Source organism: Antechinus flavipes, chromosome 4, assembly GCF_016432865.1.
Source record: "Antechinus flavipes isolate AdamAnt ecotype Samford, QLD, Australia chromosome 4, AdamAnt_v2, whole genome shotgun sequence".
Taxonomy (NCBI): Eukaryota; Metazoa; Chordata; class Mammalia; order Dasyuromorphia; family Dasyuridae; genus Antechinus; species Antechinus flavipes.
In genome coordinates this window covers 212,264,767-212,286,145 of record NC_067401.1, presented here as the reverse complement: position 1 = coordinate 212,286,145, position 21,379 = coordinate 212,264,767, and the positions used below count along the sequence as shown (strand labels likewise).

At 35.2% G+C, this 21,379-nt stretch overlaps 1 protein-coding gene across 1 annotated transcript in view; it reads right to left on the bottom strand.

The window, feature by feature from the left end:
* The window catches only part of OPN5 (opsin 5), a 38,345-nt gene extending 17,261 nt beyond the window's left edge, over window positions 1-21,084 (bottom strand). The window contains exons 1-4 of the mRNA XM_051993002.1: window positions 20,955-21,084; window positions 12,982-13,101; window positions 4,940-5,110; window positions 314-648 (exon numbers count right to left, since the gene is read on the bottom strand). Of these exons, the coding sequence (XP_051848962.1) occupies window positions 314-648; window positions 4,940-5,110; window positions 12,982-13,101; window positions 20,955-21,084 (756 nt within the window). The remainder of the gene's footprint in view (window positions 1-313; window positions 649-4,939; window positions 5,111-12,981; window positions 13,102-20,954) is intronic.
* Between the last annotated feature and the right edge of the window lie 295 nt (window positions 21,085-21,379).

Sequence of the window (21,379 nt, the reverse complement as noted above, 5' to 3'; positions counted from 1 at the left end):
TAAAATGATAACATATTTAAAAAGTGTTTAATACAATACCTGACAAGTTGTGGACACTAAAGAAATACTTATCCCCTTCTCTTCTAATTCCAATTCTGTATCCAAATCCAGTACAACAGAAATATGTAGAGGAATGTAAATTTAAAAACTAGAGTAATAAAATAACACAGGAGAAATGAGAGAGTCTAGCATCTTCACCATTAACTTCTACTGCTTCCTTACCCATTTTTTTACTTGACCCCCTTTCTCTTTGTTCCAACTAAGTTTTTACAACCAGGAAAATGCATTTCCTTCAAAAATAGAACTCCAGTACCTTGGTCAGTTTCATTTCCAGCACATGACTATTCTGGATCCTGCTGTCAAAATGGGCAACTTCTTTGGTGGAGGACTTGACCTTAGCAATTATCTTCACATAGGAGAAGACAATCACGGCAGTTGGGAGCAAGAGACAGAAGAAGAGGATGTTCAGGATGAATGTTTGTCCGGTTACAGAGGCCTGAGCGAGCCACCAGTCGAGGGTACAGGATGTTCCAAAAGGCTCAGGGGCATAGTTCCCCAGACCCGCCAAGGGCATGGTTGCCCAGAAAGTGGCATAGGCCCAGATGATAACCAGGCAGATGTAGGCGTGATGTCTCTTCAGCCAAGTCCCTGGGTAGGAGGGGAAAAAAGCATTATCTAGAAGCTCTAAGAGTCAGCTTTATATATAGGGAGCTACTTATGACCAGAACATGGGAGACTCCCTGGAAAGGATATCAGAGCACCCCAACTGGGGCATCTCCCCAGAAGGTACCCTCTTTTCTGTAGATTTCCCAACCCTCTCCCTCAAATAGTTTAGCTAGGGATCCCTCTCATCTAGCTCCCCATAGAAACTAAGCCCATACACAAATTCAATAGCATTAACACTAAATAAGATATTGATGAGACTCAATACATTACCTTCTCCAGAGATATTGTAGTTTAATAAAGGTCTCTTATAGACACAATGCCAAAAGAATGACTCCCTAACAGTAGAATTTCATGTACTCAGGAGTCTTACCATGGTGCCATGGAAGACACACTGAATTAGCAGTGATGTGGGTTCAAATCCCAACTCTGCCACTAATAGATCATATATTGACTAACCTTCAGTAAGTATCCTCTCTAGACCTCTATTTCCTCATCTATAAAATGAGGGGGTTAAACAGTTTCCAACTTTGACAGCCTATGAATCTAAGTTATTCCAGGGCAGGGAAACCTTAATGGGACCCCTCAGATGTTTTACTCCACCAAGCACCCAAATGCACTCAAAGACAAATCCACATCAGGTGAGGAAAAAAGAATAAATCATACCTTGTATTTATTGAACACCTTTCTTCCAAAAAGCTTTTGCACCTTCTTATCTCATTTGACCTCTTAATGTCCTTGTCAGGAAATGTGTATGTATGTGCAGGAGGAGACATGGATCATTACTATATATTACAAAACTAAAATAATTGCCTCTGTGAAAATTGGCAGCACAGCCTCCCTGTTTGTATTAGAATAACCATCTCTCTCACCTAAATGTCATGAGAGAGCCAGAATATCTTAAAGGGAAGCTCAGAAAGCTTCTCTGAGAATATCCCTCTATTCTCCAGCACTAGCTTCTATGAGCCAAAATAGAATCTCCCAAAAGGGAAGTGCTGCCATATTGAAAGAGCAGTAGCACTATACCAGGGAACATTTTAGGAGTTCAAGTTCACTACCACAGAATAATGGATGGCTTAAGCTATGCCCTTAACCTGAAAAGAGGGCTACTCACACACAAACACACACATACACACATATAAATTCAAGTTTTGATAGATCCAAGGAAGTGGAATTACGGTATTTATCTGAATCTAAAGTATCAGAAAAACTAAACATGAAGATAAATTTCAAAGATTAATCTATTCACCCTCAGAATCAGAGAGTCTACTTGTTTAATCTTCTTGGTCCTCCCTGTCTCTCTTTCCTCACATTCAATCAGTTGCTTTCACCTAATTGTTGCACTATTATATTTCTAGACTAGAACCTGCATACATCTAAACTGTATCTCTCTCTTAGAGCCTAGCAGATACTTCATAATTTTTTTAAAATTGAAATAAATTGGCTTTCTTATTCTACCTCTCTTCTCTATTCCCACAATCAAACTCAGATGAAGTCTTAAATTATTTCTTGCCTTGATTAATCTAGAATCCTAACTGTTCTCCTTGCTACCATTCTCTCCTCTTTCTTCCATTCAATTGGGCACCAAACATAAGACTTGAATCACATCCCTCCCCTGCTCTGAAACCTCTACAAATGAGGGCTAAACTCCATAGAGTGGCACTTACTCACTGTATAATCCTGGACAAGTTACTTAACTTCCTTGTATCTCATCTGTACATTGAGGGGATAGATCTCAATGGCTTCTAAGGTTTTTTCCAGTTCTAGATCTATTTGAGCTCCTCAAGAACCCCACCTCACATGTCACTTATTCCACAAAATTTCCCCTGATCCTTCATTCCTCCCCCAATTCCAGCTGGAAGTAACCTCATTCTTGAAATTTTTCATAGCATTCTACATTCTTTTGTACCTACAGTCTAATTTATATTATAGTTAATGTCCATGACTTATGTTTCCTAATTGACTGTAAACTCCTTTAAGGCTGGATCTAGGTCTTATTTCTCTGTGTAAGCCCAGCACCTAGCATGGGATCTCGCATATAGCACATACTGAGTGTTTGTTGAATTAATTTAATTCCAAAAGAATAGGCAAAGAACTTGTACATTTACTTCCATTTCGTACCTTGTCTAGTGACTAGAGTCTATGTTGCATTTACACAATTGTTGTCATTTTTAAATCTTCATTTATCAAGCTGGATTACACTGTGAGTTGGATCAAATGATTTAAAATTCACAATCTAGGAACAGAGTGGTGGCAATAATGTGTCTAAGTAACTCTTATGCAATCCACTCTCAATTATCCACCCTAATGGAAGGGAGCATTGGCACAGATCATCCAAAACAGATAATTAAATAAAAAACATATATAAGTGACTTTGTGAGGTGTTTTGTACTTACATTTGGATATCGTGTAAAGTTGTCATATACAGGAGGGAGTAGATTTGTTCTGTGATGCTCCAGAGGGAACTAGGACCAATGGGTGGAAGTTACAGGGAGGCAGATTTTGGTTCAACAATAGAAATTACCGTTTAACAACAATGGAACCAGACTGCCTCGTGAGGTAGTAAGTTTCCCATCACGGGAGGCATTCAAACAAGATCGCTGGATGTCCTGTGATCAGGGATGCTGTAAAAAGGATTCCTGCCTTGGATAGGCAGTTGGACCAATTAACCTCTATAATTCCTTCCAATCTTAATATTCTATGATTCTGTGATGCTATGAGTGCTTCAGATGTTCTGGGATGTCCGAACAACTTCAAACAAAACAGTGAAGCCAGACTATAAAGAAGACTCTGAAAAGCTAGCCAGTGTCCATACCATTTCTCTGCTCAATGCCTCCCCTGTCCCCAACTGTTTTCTGGGAATTGATAGCATCATCCCTTAGACTGAGGCAAAGCCACAGGCTAAAGCAGAATCTTTAGAGAAGAGAGAAACTAACATTTAAACTCATTCTGAACTTGTTTGATCACACCTTCCCTGAGAAATTGAAGGTATTATTTTATCCTAAAAAGCTTTCTTCTCTTCTAGAGCAAACAAATCCTGTTTATATTCATCAGACAATTAATTGTTCAGATTTTGAGACCAGTTCAAAAAATTTGAAAGTAGTGTCCCTCCATTCAAGTTGAAATAATCCAGAACACTGATTACTGATCACAAATAGACATTGACTGGTTTGTATTTGATCTTTTGACTTGTGTTGGATCTCCAAAATGCTTAATGGGCAAGGATTTTAGGAATGATCAAACAAGTAATCCAATGCTTATTAAAAATACTGTGATGAAATCACAGATCCAAATTCCACCCCTCACAATTAATTTTAAAAGGTAAGATTCTATCACATTAAAATAGACAAAATTAGTTTGACCCATTTTTCTCCCTTATCTAAGATCTCAAAGCTTTAGTTGATGGTTAAAGGCTAAAATTAATTGACAGGTGAAGCAAAGATGACTGATCTTACTAAAGAGCATTGTAAGCATTGTACTTACCTGAGAATTCCATTAGTGACTAAACTTCAGCTTAAGGGTAAGTAAACTTAAGTCTAATTGGTTAAACCTAAACCTTCAGAGGATGCTCCTCTGATCCCACAAGTCATCAGTGTCCAAAAAAGGAAAAACCACTGACTCAAATGTTTTCAGCAATAATAAAGGGTTTACTTGAAAAGACATTTATCAATCTCTAAAAACTTTTATCAATTTTTATAAATTTTTCCTGCTGAGTCAATGTTCATAACCCCATCCCATTCCACATGCAGAGGAAGGAAAAAAAATTTTTTTGACCAAAATATTTGTGATCTTATATAGACCCAGCCTGGACATATAGAGATATTCAAAGCTTTGTAGATAGAGTGTTCCCTAGATAAAGTTTTCCATTTTTAAATCCCCCTTGATTCAACAACTGAGTGAGACTGAGACTGAGGGGTTAATCAAGTCCATCTTTAATTATTATTACTTTTTTTCTGAGGTAGATGGACTGAGGATCTATTACCCAGGGATTACACCATTTAATTGTATTCCTTTCCTTCACATAAAAAAGAAACTACAATACAAGCTGCTTGATGAAAAATGATATACTTTCTCCAGTATAGTGGCTCTGTACCAGAAAACATTTTAAGATAATGTTAAGGAAAAAAATTAGAAAATGTTGGGTCAAGGGAGTCTATATGGGATTACAGAGACACATTCAAAGAGCTATAGATCTGACTCAGTCCTCCCAAACTGATCTCCAGCCCTGCCTCCCAAGAAAGGAGAAGGATATTTCTGCAGGAACCTTCCAACTTACCGTAAGACAGATGGCAGATTTTCAAGTATCTGTCCAAGCTGACAGCAGTCATGGTGATAAGACTTCCACAGCCAAAGAAAAAACCAGCCCATCCATACCAGCGGCAGCCAACCCAGCCAAACACCCAGCGATGAGAGAAGCAAGAGATGATGGTGAAAGGCTTGCCTACAACTAGAAAAGACAAAAAGCACTTTACCATGAGAAATGTTGATATTGAAAGAACAATCACTTTATTTCTTCTGTTGGCACTATCCCATTCCTCCTTTTTCTTAAATTGTGTAAATGAGAAATAACCTGTGGAACAAAAACTCTAAGTAGCACAATGGGCAGCTAGGGACCTCAATTCCAATTCTGACTGTTAATAACTACTATTATGATTTTGGCACAGAGGATAGAGAGTCAGCCAGGAACTGAGGAAAATCTAGATTCAAATCCCTGGCTGACACATACATGACATATACATCATTGGTGAATTTAGAAAAGTCATTAAATCGCTCAGGGCAACTTCCTAAGAGTGCAAGTTGCAAAAGAGATGGCAATCTGTACTGGTAAAGGATGCCTCCTCATCAGAAGTTTTCTATACCATGAAATCACAGATCTAACCCTGAAGTTCTTAGAGCTAGAAGGATTGTTAGGAGAAAAATTATTCAAAAACATTTTGCCATCATGCCATTGGGATAGTCTCCTCCCCACTTTGCAAAGGAAGCAATTTAAGACAACTGAGATTAAATTAAGAAGTCATAGGAGGATAGAGGAAGGATCAGAACCCAGGGCTCCTGGCTTCTGTTACATTACCTTTTCTACCACTTCAATTCTGCTTGTTATTTAAAATTAAACTCGTGAGAGTTCAGAGAATCAGGCTATGGAACTGTGGCTTAGGCCACTAGTTTACATCAGTGGTTCAAGGTTCCTTGCTAAAAATTCTTTAATGACACTTTTCAGAATGTTTAAAAAATCATATGTATTCTGGAAGTTCATGATACATCTTGTTGTTGAAGAGGTTTATTCAACAAAAAACAATGAGAACCAAAGCAAAGTATTGAAAGAAAAGAATGTTGTTGTTTTTTTTCTTCAGGTCTATAATCTTTCTCCTCCCCCCTCAGATGTCCCATGCCCAAAGACTATCTGTGTTAAAGCCTAAAAGAACACCTATTCTGTTGTAAGCAAGGGCCATGGTCAATGGACCTGTGGTCTTCAGGCCCACTCTATACTCATTCCTACTTAGCCCTGTTTTGGGAATGGTTCCCAGTCCCAGCCAATGATTTTGAAGCAAATTGTGGACTGTACAGGTTCCCCTAACAGACAAAGATGGTCAGTGCCCTACAGATACTTGGTGGGATATATCACTCTCTGTCTTCTGACCTATCAAAATTTCTTTGTCACAAGAGAATTTGACCTACTTATTCTAAGTTGTTTAGCAACCCTTTTTGTATTCAAAGGATTCTGTTAAAAATTACATCTCTGATGTTTACTCCTTGTTATTCCTTGGGAAATTCATCTTCCAAGGATAACAGTCAGTCAGTTAGTCAGTGGATAAGCATATATTAAGCACCTGCTATATGTTAGAAACGGTGCTAAGCACTAGAAATACAAAAAAAAAAAAAAGCAAAAGTTTCCTTATCTGAAAAAAATAGAGTATTGAACTAGACGGAGGCAACCAGTTGCTACAATGAGCAGAGCACCAGACTTGGCATCAGGAAGATTTGAAGAGGTTTCATCACTAGACACTAGATTTAAAACCTGGGTTTTCCTTTTGCTATTCACATATTTTACTATGCTATGTTTATATTTCCGTGAAGTTAAGAAAGCAATTTCAGTAAATGCTGGGCTCAAGCTCTATTTATTTATTTATCAGAGCTCCATCATTTTCTTTGACTCTCTTAAAAACATCCTTCTGCTTAGATTCATCCAGGCTTTCCTATTCAATTACTGTGTTAAATTTAATGGCCTATTCCTTCCCTGAATAGGAAAGGGGAAAAGAAAAAAAAATATTTTACAAACAGTAAAGAAGCTGCTTTAGCTGATTAGACAGATAGAATAACCTAGTGATTGAGATCAACTCCTAAGTTTGTTATTTACTAAATGTTTGACCTGAACAATTAATTCATCTTCATTGGGCCTCAGTTACTTCATTTGTAAAATGGGCATATAATATTTGTGCTACTTGCCTCACAAGACAATTGTAGAATAAAGACTGTATAAGTCTGAGTTATTGTGATACTAGAAATGTCCCATAACTTAGAATGGAAAGTTCTATTTTTGCAGATGAAGAAACTGAGATTTGGAGAGATAACAGAATAATTATTAATTGATAGCTCCCTCCCCAAAACAATTAAGCTATTTTCTGTATGCTAAGATTACTACTACTGATTCCCCATCAACAGGGCAAAAAATAGACTTTCATGTTTGTTTGTTTTCAGTCTTAGATATCAATCTCACCAATTCATCTGAACCCTTCCTCATTAGCTCCACATTGTGTTCAATCACATAGACTTGCTGGATGCTTGGCTGAAGGTTAGGGGTATAGTCTGTAGCTTCATCAGAACTGCATTCTAGCCAAACAAGGTAATATAGATGTTGTCAATCAATCAATAAATTTTATCAGAAGTCTGCTATGTGCCAGGCTATGGAAATGCAAAAACAAAAGTGAAACAGTTCCTGCCTTCAAGGAATTTACCATTAATTGGAAAATAACATGCATTCAAGTAACTAAGTACAAAATTTATAAATGCAAAGTAAACACCAGGTGATTCAGAAAAAGTGTCTTCAAGAAACTGAATTTTGAAGAAGTAAGTAATTTTAATATGTGGTAAGGAGGGAGAACATTGGGAGGGAAGGGCAGTAAGGACAGTCTTCATTAGCACCAATACCAATCTCCATGAGAACAAAGTAGAAATTTAGTTCTTCCAGTGCCTAGTAGTGCCTATTAGCTAGTTAAAAAATGTTTGCTGGATTGAATTGAATTGACAGAGGCAACCAAAGAACTATTGAACTAAATAGTGCCAGATGAATTGCTTATCGAGTTAAAGAAATAATGAATGAGTTTCCAACTGGACCATAGTATGGACTAGCCTCATGGAAGATAGGGAAGAATCTGAAAAGATGGCTATTTCATTACTCTGACATTCTCCTTTACCACCTTTCTTCTCAATATTCTCTCACACTGGGGCTTATTAAGAGAATAAGTGGAAAGGTCCAATACATCAAGGACAAGAATTTCATCAGTGTGGGTGCTCTCCTTACCAATGAAGAATATATTCAGTATCAGCCTATACAGTATCAGTAAATTGGTGAATTAAGACAAAATAATTATAATTTATTTGGAAAAACAAAAAGTCTAAAATCTACAGAGGAAAAAAAGGGGAATAAAGGCAGGAATTAAGAGAAAATAGCATTTCCACATCTTAAATTATCTTATTAACAGTAATCATAAAAAGTATTTAGTACTGATTAAAAATAGAAAAGTAAATCAGTGAAACAGACAAAGTATAGAAGAACACAGGAGCAGTTAAATAACTCAATGTTCAAGTATATGATATAAATTATTTGGGAAAGAATTCATTATTTGACAAGAACTGATGGAGAGAACTAAAAAGGCATTGGGAAGAAAATAAGTTCAGACAAGCAACTTTCAATATATTTCACCATAAACTAAAAAAAACACAACTTGAAAAATAAATTTCACACTATAAAAAACAAAATTAGAAGAGATGAGATGAGGCATTATTCACAATTGTGAAGTTTCACCTCATGTCCAGCAGATATTTTCCCAATAAATATAAATGTTAAGGAAATTGGAAAAATTGTCCAATCATTCTTAAAATCATTTTGAATATATATTTCTACATATAACATGATTATGCATGCATACCCCAAAAGGTCAAAAATAACAAGGTCCTATAAATACTACAAAATTCCTAGTAGAAAATGCCTACCAATTGGAATGCCTAAACAAATTATGGTAGTTGAATAAAGTGCAATATGACTGTACTATTAAAAAATGATGAATTTGATGAGTTCAAAGGAACATGCATCACAAACTGATACACAGTGAACAGAATAAGTTCTGACTCTTTGTGACTGCATTTGAGGTTTTCTTGACAAAGATACTAGAATGATTTGCCATTTTTTTGTCGCCTCATTATAAAGATAAGGAAACTAAGGCAAACAGGATTAGGTGACTTGCACAGGGTCACACAGAGAGAAAGTGTTCTGAGAGAGATTTGAACTCAGGAAGATGAGCTTTCCTGACAAAATATCACTAGGCAGTCTTAGAAAATTTCCGTGGCTATAAAATTCATTATCCTAAGAAATATGTGGTGATCAAAATTAGCAAATTGGGGACCACTAGAATTTAATCCATTATCAGGCTCATTATTGAAGCAGATTGCTCAAATTTTTCCAAGCTTTGCTATTCCTTAGAGACTATCTACATGTTATGATTAAGCACTGAAGTAAGACTTCATCAAAGGAACTCATCAATAAGGATGAGAGTCTCTCACATCTCTTCACAGATATACAGTGATGTACCTGGTGATGAGAATATATATGTATAATATATATATATATATATATATATATATATATATATATATGTGGGTGGGTGTGTATGTGTGTATGTATGCGTATGTGTCATACACACACACACACACACACATGCCCTTGAGGGCTGTTGAGGGGAAGGACTAATTGTGGCTGCCAATTTATGAAAGTGTGCTGAGGGGAAAAAAATGTGAGAAATGATAGGCTTGAGAATGGTCTGAGAACTCTGTCATTGAGAAGGGAAAGGTTTTTTTGTGAGTCATTACCTGACTAATGAAGCAGACTGCTTGTCCAAATGGGGAGCAAGTTCTCTTAGGAGAAGCCATTTTCAATGAATCAGATCAACTAGGGACTATTTTATAGTTAGGTCTCATCTAATTCCTATAAACCCATCATTATTTACTAGTGAAGGATAGCTGATAAAACAGGTTTTGGTCATGGACTGCAATCTCTACACTGAATATGACAGAAAAAGTTTCAAATCTTATTTTGTCACCATCACAACCAATCCTCATGCCTTCTCCTCTTAGATTAGCTCCTATTTAATCAATCTCTCTCTCTCTCTCTCTCTTTCTCTCTCTCTTTCTTTCTCTCTCTCTCCTTCTGTCTCTCTTTGTCTCTTTGTCTCTCTCTCTTTATATATATATGTCTATATGTGTGTGTATGTGTGTATTTACCTCTACTTGAGAGGAGCTATTTATTTACATGTTGTCTACCTCTACTTGAGAACAGGAATGGCTTTGTATCTTTAGGATTTATCACAATGAACATAATAAAGAATTTTAAAATGTGTATTAAATAACATTTAGGGAGATTATTGGATCATGGACCTAGAACTGGAAAGGTTCTCATAGATTATTTAGTCCAACCATCTCATTTTACAGATAAGGAAACCGAAGTCCAGAGAGATTGAATAGCTTTTGAAGGTCACACATGTAGTAAGCAGTGGAGTTGGGATTTGAATCCAAGTAGTATAATTCAAACTTCAATACATTACTAAAACACATTGCTTCTTAATTAAGGTTGAAAATGAAAGCAGTTATTCATGCTCCAATACCACCATCGTGTGGTCATTGCAAGTGATAACAAGACTGTAGCTAAATCCTTTGCTCTGCCCAAGAATGTTTTCCTGAAGGGTATAGTTTTCCATTCTTCTCCTGTGCTGATGTAATTCCCAGAAGCAGTAATGTGATTTAAATCCACCCACTGAGTGAGTCCTACACAAAGAATTCTGGACAGCCAAACACTCAGCAAGAGTTCAACTAATCTACTGAGCAATGAGTAGACTCACGGGGAGCTTTTTTGATCCTATTCTTAAGAGACTGGCAGAGTCAGAAAAGCACACTTAGAAGGAAGAAATGCTGATTCCATGAAGCATCATTAAAAAGTGATGTAAGGCAGGGAAACAATAGTTACAATTTTTCCTGACAATATTGGGTGTTCATGTCTCTTCTTCAAACAGTAGAGAAATGAACACGATTTTCATAAAGAGAATGACTTGATGATAAATGAGACTTGCTCAGGACAAACCCTAAATCTTAACTAAAGCAGGAGTCAAACCCAAATCTTAGTTCCAAGGCCAGAATGCTAATCACAAAATGTCAAAGCTAAATACACCAACCCTTAGGTATCATTAAATCCAATTCTTTCATTTTTCTACAGAAGAAAAATGAAACCCAGAGAAATGATTCAATATCAAAAAATTATCATAATGATGCAAAATTCCCACCCTGTACATATATATAGAGAGAGATAACAAGAACAGGAGAGGAAGCAGCTCTGACAAGCAAAACTGAACTATAAACTCCTAAACATTCCATATATCCATTTATGTATGTGTGTGTGTGTGTGTATACACACAAATTACATACTTATATATACACATATACATATATACATACACTGTATGCATATATACATATACATATTACATATATTTCATATATAAAATACAGACAAAAACCACTAAATAATTCACCCCAAATTCCTACAATATATATCACCAACAGGGCAAAGATGACATCTTAGGGCTAGTGTTCTTAACATAGATCTCAGTGATCAGTAAATTTAGATGGGGGGGGGTAGAGATGGAATTACATCTTTACCACCTTTAGTTTCCTTTGTAATCCTATATAGATAATTTTATTCATTGAAATAATTATTCTGAGACCCACAAAAAGCCATCTTCCTTTGTTTTAGGACCTGAGTTAAAATCTTCACTTTTATCCTATCTTGTTTGTTTTCCATTTGATTTGCCCTATTTAAAGACTAGACTATTCCAATAATCCTCTGACCCTTCCTTTCCTGAAGTCTCTACCATCAATCTCCTCTTTGGACAACAGCCAAAGTATTCCCCTTAATGCACATCCAACCAACTTACTCCTCTACCCAAAGCATTTAGAGTTGGAGTTTGTACCTAGTTCTTTTTATTCTAAATGCTTCCTTTGCTTTCCAAAGTGGCCGGTACTATAGATCCTTGAAATTTGTAACATCCACTGTTCTACTTAGCTAAGAATAAGATTGGAGTGGAGAAAGTGGGAGATGGCATGTGATAAATGCCAAATGAATGGTAGAGACAGTAAGTGCTCTGAATATAGTAGAAGATTGTTTTATATGCTCTCCAATGCCTTAGCATGGTGCTGAGCATGCAATAGGAGTTTAATTTATGGGATTTGACATTTGAACCTATTATTCTTTGAGTAATGTAGTAGAAAGTGTGATTAATTTGGATTTTAAAAACTAGTGTTCAAATGCTAATTTTCCTACTTACTGTATGACCTATATGACCTTGCACAAGTCACTTTATTCTAAAACCTCTATTTGAAGATGAAGCTCAGCTTATATACATCCTCTCCTTTCCTAGCTGGTTGGGAACCTTCCCCCCACCCTTTTTGCAAACTTTTGTGTGTTGTTGCTCTCTAAACTTCGCCCCACACACACATTAGCCTACTAGCTCTTTAAGAGTAGGAACTCTAACTTTTTATATTTTATATTTTGTTATATATTTGTAGTTCTAACAATTCCTGGCTACTGACTATTGACTTAATCTACCAGAGTTTCTATTCTCTCATCTATAAATTGAGAGCATTGCATTAGATGACTTCTTAGATCTGTAAATCAATAATACAAAGACTGTTCTACTCTGCTGCACATATCTCTCATTCTCTGTGTTGCCAGTTCATGATTTCTTCTCTTCTTCAAGGATATCCTGGGTGTTCATTTTTCAATTCTTTTCTAAATAAACCAATATAAAATTACTGAGGGACAAGGAAAAATAGGGTATCACATAGTATCATTTTTCTTCCTGGTGCCAAACCCATTAGAGACAGCCCTATAGTCTCAAGTCTACCTTTCCATTGCTTCTAATCAGGAGTTCTTATTAACTTCAAGGGAGAAATTCTTTGTGTGGACAGAACTAGAGTAAAGGGAATAAGTTAATTGGTCAAATTGGAATGGAAAAGTTAAAAAACACCAAGAAGAAATTATTATTGCTGTATTACCTGAAATCCCCAAGTCACAGACTGCTAAATTAACTGTCATTATTTCAGCAGGTCTCAGCTTCTTCTTTCGTTTTGAAGACATATAAATCACATAGCCATTTCCCAAGGTGGACAACACACCTACAAGAAAAATACAAAGTCAAAGCATCGAATGACCAAGACAACCAAAAGACAAGATGAATAATAAATCACTGAAGTCAAACCAAGCCATAAAAACATCATTTCAGTTTCAACCACTATTTATCATTAATATAAATAAGAACTAACTTTTGACATCCACCTAAGAATATTTTACAATTAATTGGCACTGCCTATACAGAGCTATCTACAAATCTCCTTATATATCCAATTAAAGTCTGAAACACCCTGAACTCTATTTACTTCTTTTATAATGGAAAATGCTGAGTTTCCATGTCTGAGTATATAGTAGGGTTTCTTCCCTGTCTCACAATGTCTTGCTTGATTCTGAAGCCATGTGTCCATCGAATTTGGCACAACCACCCCAAAAAACTACCCACTATTCCTTTGCTCTCCCTTATTTCTCAATCATTTTCAATCTGGTTTCTGACCTAATCACTCAGCAGAAACTGACATCTCCAAAGTTACCTATAATTTCTTAATTGTCAAATCTGAAGTTACTCAAACTTTATGCATCTTGACATCTCTGCAGAATTTAACACTTCTGACTACTCTTTCTTTCTGATTATTATGATCCCTTCTGGATTTTCATAGTATGGCTTTCTCTTGATTGTCCTATTATTTATTGGACCATTTCTTCAGTCTGCTTTTGCTAGAGCATCATTTATAACCTGCCTTCATCCTGTGGTTGTGTCACAAAGCTCTGTCTTCAGCCCTCTCCTTTTCTCTTTCTACACACTCTCTCAGGAAACTCTTTAGCTTAACTTTAATTACGAGCGCTATGCTGATGACTCCAAGCTCTATCTAGTCCCAAAAGGAAAATGTGCTGATTTTGTTATGGGAGAAACAGAATTTTCTGTTTTGCCTGAGCACAATAAAACTTCCCACAATAAAATTGTGAAGGGGAAAACCAGTTTCAATAATTGTGAAACTCCCAGAAACCCGAGTGTGCTGTTAGAAAATTTCAAATCCTAGGAGTCAACGTTGCCTGAATGTTTCATTAAAACTAATAATTCTCTTAGGTTAGAAGGAAAAAAATAAAAATGGTTATAGACTTAAAGTTGCCCAATTCTAATGAAACCAGACCTCATTAAAAGAAACCAGGAAGAAAATCAAAAGGGAGAAGGAAAAGTTTCAGACCTAGATTTTTTAAAATGATCAACAAAATGTGCTTTTCTTTTTTTTCTCCAAGGAAACATCCAAAGCCTAGAAACAATGCAAAAGACTTGTTAAAAACAAAATTCTTTTATATATTCCAAGAAGATCAAAGACAGAAAGGTCCTATGCAGACCTCCAAAATATTTTCAAATAATAATAAAGAATTAGAAACACAGCAAATGTTCTTTAAATGGATAATAGCTTAACAAATCATGCTAACTAAATGTAATGGAATAGTGCTTCTGTAAAAAAAAAAATAATGAATATAAAAAATACAAAGCAGCATGGGAAGCTATATAACTGATTCCTAGTAAAATAAGCAGAAATAGGAAAACAATGTATATAATGACTACAACAATATAAGTAGAAAGAACAATCCAAAATAAATGGAATTGTGAAAATGATGTGAAATTATAAGAACTAAAGTTGATCTTGAAGAAAAGTTAGGAGCATTTAGCTATCTTCCTTCTTTGAAGATTGTAGGATTCTGTGGATGGAAAGGTGCCTATAACACTAAGCTTGATATATTGGTTAATTTGACTCTGCAACAATTTTTTCTCATTTTAATTTTTTTACAAGAGATGGTTCTCTGGATGAGATGTATTATTTTATTGTATTGTATTATATTAGGAAATGAAGATGATATTAAAACAAAAAAGGGATAAATAATTTTAATAGAAGGCAGGCGAAACTCACTATACTCGGCAATTCTCTATTTTCTTTTTCAGTTGCCCAAATCTTATCAATTCTACTTCCACACCACTATTCATTCCCATCCTCTCCCTGCACTCACATGGCCAACATCCCAATCCAGACTGAATCTTTTTTTTTTTTTTTTTGGTCTATACTAATGGCTCCAAATTAGATGGTTTCTTTTGTTCTATGACAAGTTAATCTGCTTTGAGCTGAAAGAAACCATAATTTCTAAATGATCTATTTCTACCACTCATTACTACTCCCTCTAGAATCAGGATGACCAATGGTTCTTTGGTGCCAAATCAAATCCTCCTTCTGAAACATTAAATAGTTTTGATCAATCAATAAACATTTACTACTGAAGTTGTTTTTCAATCATATCTGACTCTTCATGACCCAATCAATGGACTATATTGAAAATCCCAAATATGGAGTTTTCTTGACAAAGATACTAATGTAGCTTGTTATTTTCTTCTCTAGTAGATTTAAAGAAAACAGAGAGTAACTAATTTGTCCAGTTTGTCACACAGGACTGAAGCTAGATTTTAATTAAGGTCTTCCTGACTCCAGGTTCAAAGATCTATCCACTCTCTCCACTCCAATCACTTAGGCTGCTTCCTAAACTTTTAGTAAGTGCCTACAATATATTCCAGGCTCTCTGTTAAAGCACTAATGATACAAAAAAGGCCAAATGACAGCCTTTGAGTCAGGGAGCTCACAATTTAATGGGGAGAAACACGAAACAAACAAATATGTAAAAACAAACAGCATACAAAACAAATAGAGAATAATTAAAAGAGGGAAAGCATTAGAATTGAGAGGTTAAGGAAAGCTTCCTGAAAAAGCCTGTTTTGAAAAACAACACAGTATAATAAATAGGTCACTGGACTGAAAATCAAGAGACACAGGGTTCAAATTCTAACTCACATGCTCAATAGTTGTGTAAGCCTGGGCAAATCATTCCACCTTCAATGCGTCAGTTTCCACATTTAAAAATAAGGTGGGTTTAATTTGATAGCCTTTAATATCCCTTACAGAGCTAAATCTCTGATCTTATCATTTTTTGCTTCTTAAGAGATTCTGGGATTAGAATCACAATGCATGACTAAGAAATAATCCTTCTAGTCCATTTTTCTTTTATAAAAATCATTAATTATTGCTTTTTTAAGTATTGAAAACATAGATTTTGTGAACTAGCAGAAGCATATCTGAAACATCAGACTAGCTTCAAGTCTTGCTCTTAGGCAAATATCAGCTGGAGTGAACCAAAGGAATGCAAAGTCCTTATTCATATTAGTCTAAGGAAAATGAGACTAGGAAAGAATCTTACTAAGGGAAAAAAAGAAATGAGACTTTTCAAAGATTAATATAAACTAATTGTTTATCACCATCCCTGCTCTCATTAATGTAGATAATTGAAAATCAATTATATTCAACATAAATAAAAACCAATGGTCATTTGGAAGAGAGTGAAAAATGGATTTTGACTTATTCTCTCTCCTTTGTTTATTTGTAATAAGTTCCTTTACATGTCTTCAGAATCATCTTCTTTCCACTACTATCTAATCTAACCACCCTACTGACTTCTCTTCCATCCAAATAAGTATCTAAAATGTAGAGTTTTATTTTTAATAATGCTGTGATTCAAGGCAATTCTAATAGACTTGGAATAGAGAATGTCATCAGCATCCAAAGAGAAAACTGTGGAGATTGAATGTGGATCAAAGCAGAGTATTTTTACCTTTTTGTTGTTGTTGTTTGCTTGTTTGCTTGTTTTTTTTCTTTCTCATGGTTTTTCCCCTTTTGATTTGATTTTTTCTTGTACAACATGACAAATATGGAAATATGTTCAAAAGAATGGCACATATTTAAACCTATATCAGATTGTCTGCTGTCTTCAGTATGTAAGAGAGAGAAAGAGAAAAATTTGGAATGCAGAGTTTTACGAAAACTATTTTTACAAGTATTTGGAAAAATAAAATATTATTGGAAAAACTGTAGAGCCTTGTTTTTAGTCTTCTGGACCTTTTATTTGACCACGACTGTCTTTGTAAAAGAAATGGAAAAGAATGAGATGTAAACACCCACAAGAACTGAGGTACATTATAGCATAACTTGGCCTGGTTCACTAGGTTCCAATCACTGTCTCAGAATTACTTGAGTGATGAGTTGATTATCATAATGCTATAAAAATAATAATAATAATAACTACAGATTCTTTAGAATCAGAGGATCTGAGTTTGAATTTGAAGTCATTTAACTTCTCCATCTTGTGACCTTGAACTTCTTTACATTCTCTGTATGATATTGGTTGGGTCACAATCTCTGTAAGACTCAGTTTATTCATCTGTAAAGAATTAGTTTCAATAACCTCTAAGTTTTCTTCATGTATAAAATGAATTATTCCAGACTCTGAGGTCCTTTCCATCTCTAACCCTGGAATCCTATGATTAGAACATCCCTAAGGTACATCTCAGTCTATGATACTATGATTTTGACATCTATATAGCACTTTGCGTATTTCAAAGTAATTTAAATGCATTATCTCACTTGGCTATCATAATGGCCCTCTGGTAGACTAGGAAGGATAGAAATTATAGGTGAAAGAGCTTAGTCTCAGAGAAGCTTGATAATTGTCAGCTTTTTAAAGTATTTAGACATTCTTAGGCATCTCAAAGGCCTGGGGTATACTTTGTATTAGGTAGCTATCCAGCATGAATTGGCATCCCGAGGCATCAATGCTGTAGGGAAGATAAAGCTAAGGTACCTGCAGTTTCAATTCAATAGTTTCTAGACCTCCTTCTATTTATATTTCACCATAGACTTTCCCCCTTGACTTATGTCCTCTGAGCTAAATGAATGCAACTATTTAATTGATGCTTTTCAATATTATGAATCATAAGAGCAAATTTTCATCATAGATATGGAATTTTACTGAGTGTCTGCCAGTACAAATTATTTTGCACTTTATTATCTTGAATCTGATAATGGTAATATTCCCTCCAAAAATACATATTTCAACCCATCCATATCTGTCTCACTTTATGATTCTCATCCACCCCCTCCCATACATTCACCATTGGGAGCTTAAGGATCATAAATATAGAGCTAGAAGAATTTCAGTGACTTGTACATAGAATGTCCTTAGTAAACATTTGAATTAATTTCCCACAAATAAGCCTTGACAGTGAATATTCTCTTTGTATTCATAGAGACACAACTTCATGCACTTAGAACTGAAGGGCACCTGAGAGGTGATCTAGTCTAACCTCCTTATTTTACAAATGAGTAAACTGAATCCTAGAAAGGTAAAGTGGCTTGCTCAAGACCACACAGATAGCAAGTGACTTCCTGGTCCTCTGGTTCCAAATCAAATATTCTTTCTATTTTTTTCACATTTCCTCTCCACTCCCTGAGCCAGATGGAATCTTATTATCCTGACATTCAGAGAATGAGAGGCAGAATAGAATAGTAGATAAAAAGCCAGCCTCAAAGTTGAACTTCAACCTGGTTTTAGGTAATTTCTGACACCTGTTAATTGTGTGGTTTCACTGAATAAACTATTTAATCTCTCACAACAATAGGAAATTTGATAAAATAGTTTGGGGGGCACACAATTTACTAAAGGCTTGTTAATAAGTTAATAAAATTGCAGAATGGATACTGATTTACACTAATATCATTTTCTCATCATTGTCTATAGTAATTAAATCATATGCCCAATTTAAAACACACACACACACACACACATCAATGGAGCCTATTATCACTGGATCTCTCAACTAGTCTTTTTTCTTCTATTTTTCTACCATAAGAATCTATTTAACTTCATCCTTTTCCCTTCTTCACTGTCATAATTCCTTGATATGTTGCTGCCTGCCCAACCCCTCCATATGCCCATTTACAATTGACTTGATACATTGATTAGCTATGTGATTATAATCACCCAGTTAACAAATCAGTTTTTTACAAATTCTGCAAAATATGAAGATTCTTGAAAAGTACCCTTCATTACCACCATTGCTATATGATCCAGTGATAGAACTATTAGGCCTATGCCTTAAGGAGATCAAAAGAAAAAGAAAAGAACCTATAAATACAAAAATAATTATAGGACCTTTTTGTGGTTGCAAAGAATGAAAAGTAAAGGTGTGCCCTTCAATTGGAGAATGTCTGAATACATTATTAGATATGCATGTAATAGATACTATGGTAACATAAGAAATTATGAGAGAATCTTAGGAATACCAGTATGAATTGATTATAAAATGAAGTAAACAGAACTATATTAATTCATACAACACTGTACAATAATAATTTTATAAAGAAACCTTCTTTTGAAGGATTTAAGAATTATGACCAACTTAATGACCAACTCTAATTCTAAAGAATTAAATATAAATGTCCCCATTTTCCTCCAGACTTCACTTTTGACTCTCCAACCTTGCTCAGACAGGTACCTTACCAGGATCAGCCTGTTCATTTTCAGCTTCTTTTTATGTCATGTCTACCCTTATTAGAATATAAGCTTCTTGAAAACAGGTATCTTTCTTTCTGCTTCTTAAAATTTCTACTTTCAGTGTTTAGCACAGGATATGGAGCATAATGAATGCTTAATATCTAATGACTTGTTGGCTCTAAAGTTGCTTCCAAATTTATATCAATGATTTTGTAAAATCACTTTGGTAAAAGAGTTTTGTTTTGTTTTTTAAGTCAAATTCAAGGAAATATTTCTGCTTTGTCCTTGAGGCCTAAGAGACCCTGAAAACACTTTTTGTGGTGCTTTTTATTGATTCAAAGACCTGGAAAAATTCCAAGTTGGTCCCTCTCCAAAACTGAATATACCTCTTGGCACCTTTGACAGGCTCAGGAGAGGATAAACTTAATAGGCACTGTCTACCCTTTCATTGTTCTCTGAACTTAAAAATAATGATAGTAATTCTTAGAGATCTCTATGGTTAGTTACATATGATCTAGAGGCAGGATGTCCACTTTTCAGATTAGAACATAACAAATCTTTAACCTTAGAAGGTCTTCTGCTCATTTCCTACAATACTTCTGATTCAACTATCACTTAGTATGTTTTTGAATTTGAATGCCAACCTATCATTAATCTAAACAAAAGTAATATGTAGTTTACTGACCTTCACCAAAATATTTTTCCTCAATTTTTTGTTGCTGTTCAGTAATATCTGATTCTTTGTAACCCCATTTGTGATTTTCTTGGCAAAAATACTGGACTGATTTACCATTTCCTTTTCCAGCTCATTTTACAGATGAAGAAACTGAGGCAAACAGCATTAAGTGACTTGCCCAGCATCACACAGCTAGTAAGTTATTAAGTGTGTGAAACCAAAATTGAACTAAGGAAGGTGAACCTTCCTGACTCCTAGCCCAGCATTCTATCTATTGTACCACCTAGTTGCTCCTTAGTATTTAGCCCTCTAAAATAAGGAAGTTAAATTAGATAATATCTAAGTTCCCTTTTGAGCACTAATGTTCTGTGATTCTCTGACACCATGTGAAAGTACTTGGATAAAATTATCTATATTATATACATAATCGATGTGTGACTGTTATTGATATTGTCAACATTCAATCAATCCACAAGCATTTATTAAGCAAAGTTGGGATTTGAACCTAGGTCCTCTGACTTCATAATGGGGCAGCTAGGAGGTACAGATGAAATGCCTGAACAACAATATCTGACTTTTTCCTACTGTTATCATAATGCTTTTCTAATCTAATTCTCTCCCATTAGACTAGTATGCCAATTTTCTTTTTTGTTCTCCTCTTTTTAATTTGTCATTCATACACACACACACACACACACACACACACACACCTCTTTTCCCCCACAAATTACAATAATACACCACAATGGAGTTTTTGTAAAGAGACTTTTGACTTGTCCCCTAAGACTTTTCATGATCTATTCATGTTTCCTGCTTCCCTTTCACAAAAGAATCAGGAAATCTTACCTATTATGGTTAAATAGAAACCAGCCACTAAGTCAGCTTCCCAGGAGAGTTTGGATGCAAAAGGGTCTCCATCCCGAAGATAGTGTGGAATGTAGTCATCTTGAGGTGGGACACTGTGGTTTAATGCCATGCTGCTCTTGTGCCAACACTATCTATCTGAAAAGCAAATCAAAACAGTTCTCAGCAGATTAATATAAACCAACTTAAAATACCAACACTCTAATGCTTCCTAAGAACTTGGAAACAATCATCATAAGAAAAAAGTGCTAGGCATTTTCACTGGTTAAGAAACTAATGAAGAACTCATGGGGGGGGCAGTAAGATATGCTAACTTTTTTAAAAATAGAACATCAAATTAGTCAGTGACCATTTAATAATTCCAATTCACATAGCAGCAATAATAACTATAAAAATAGGAGGTATCA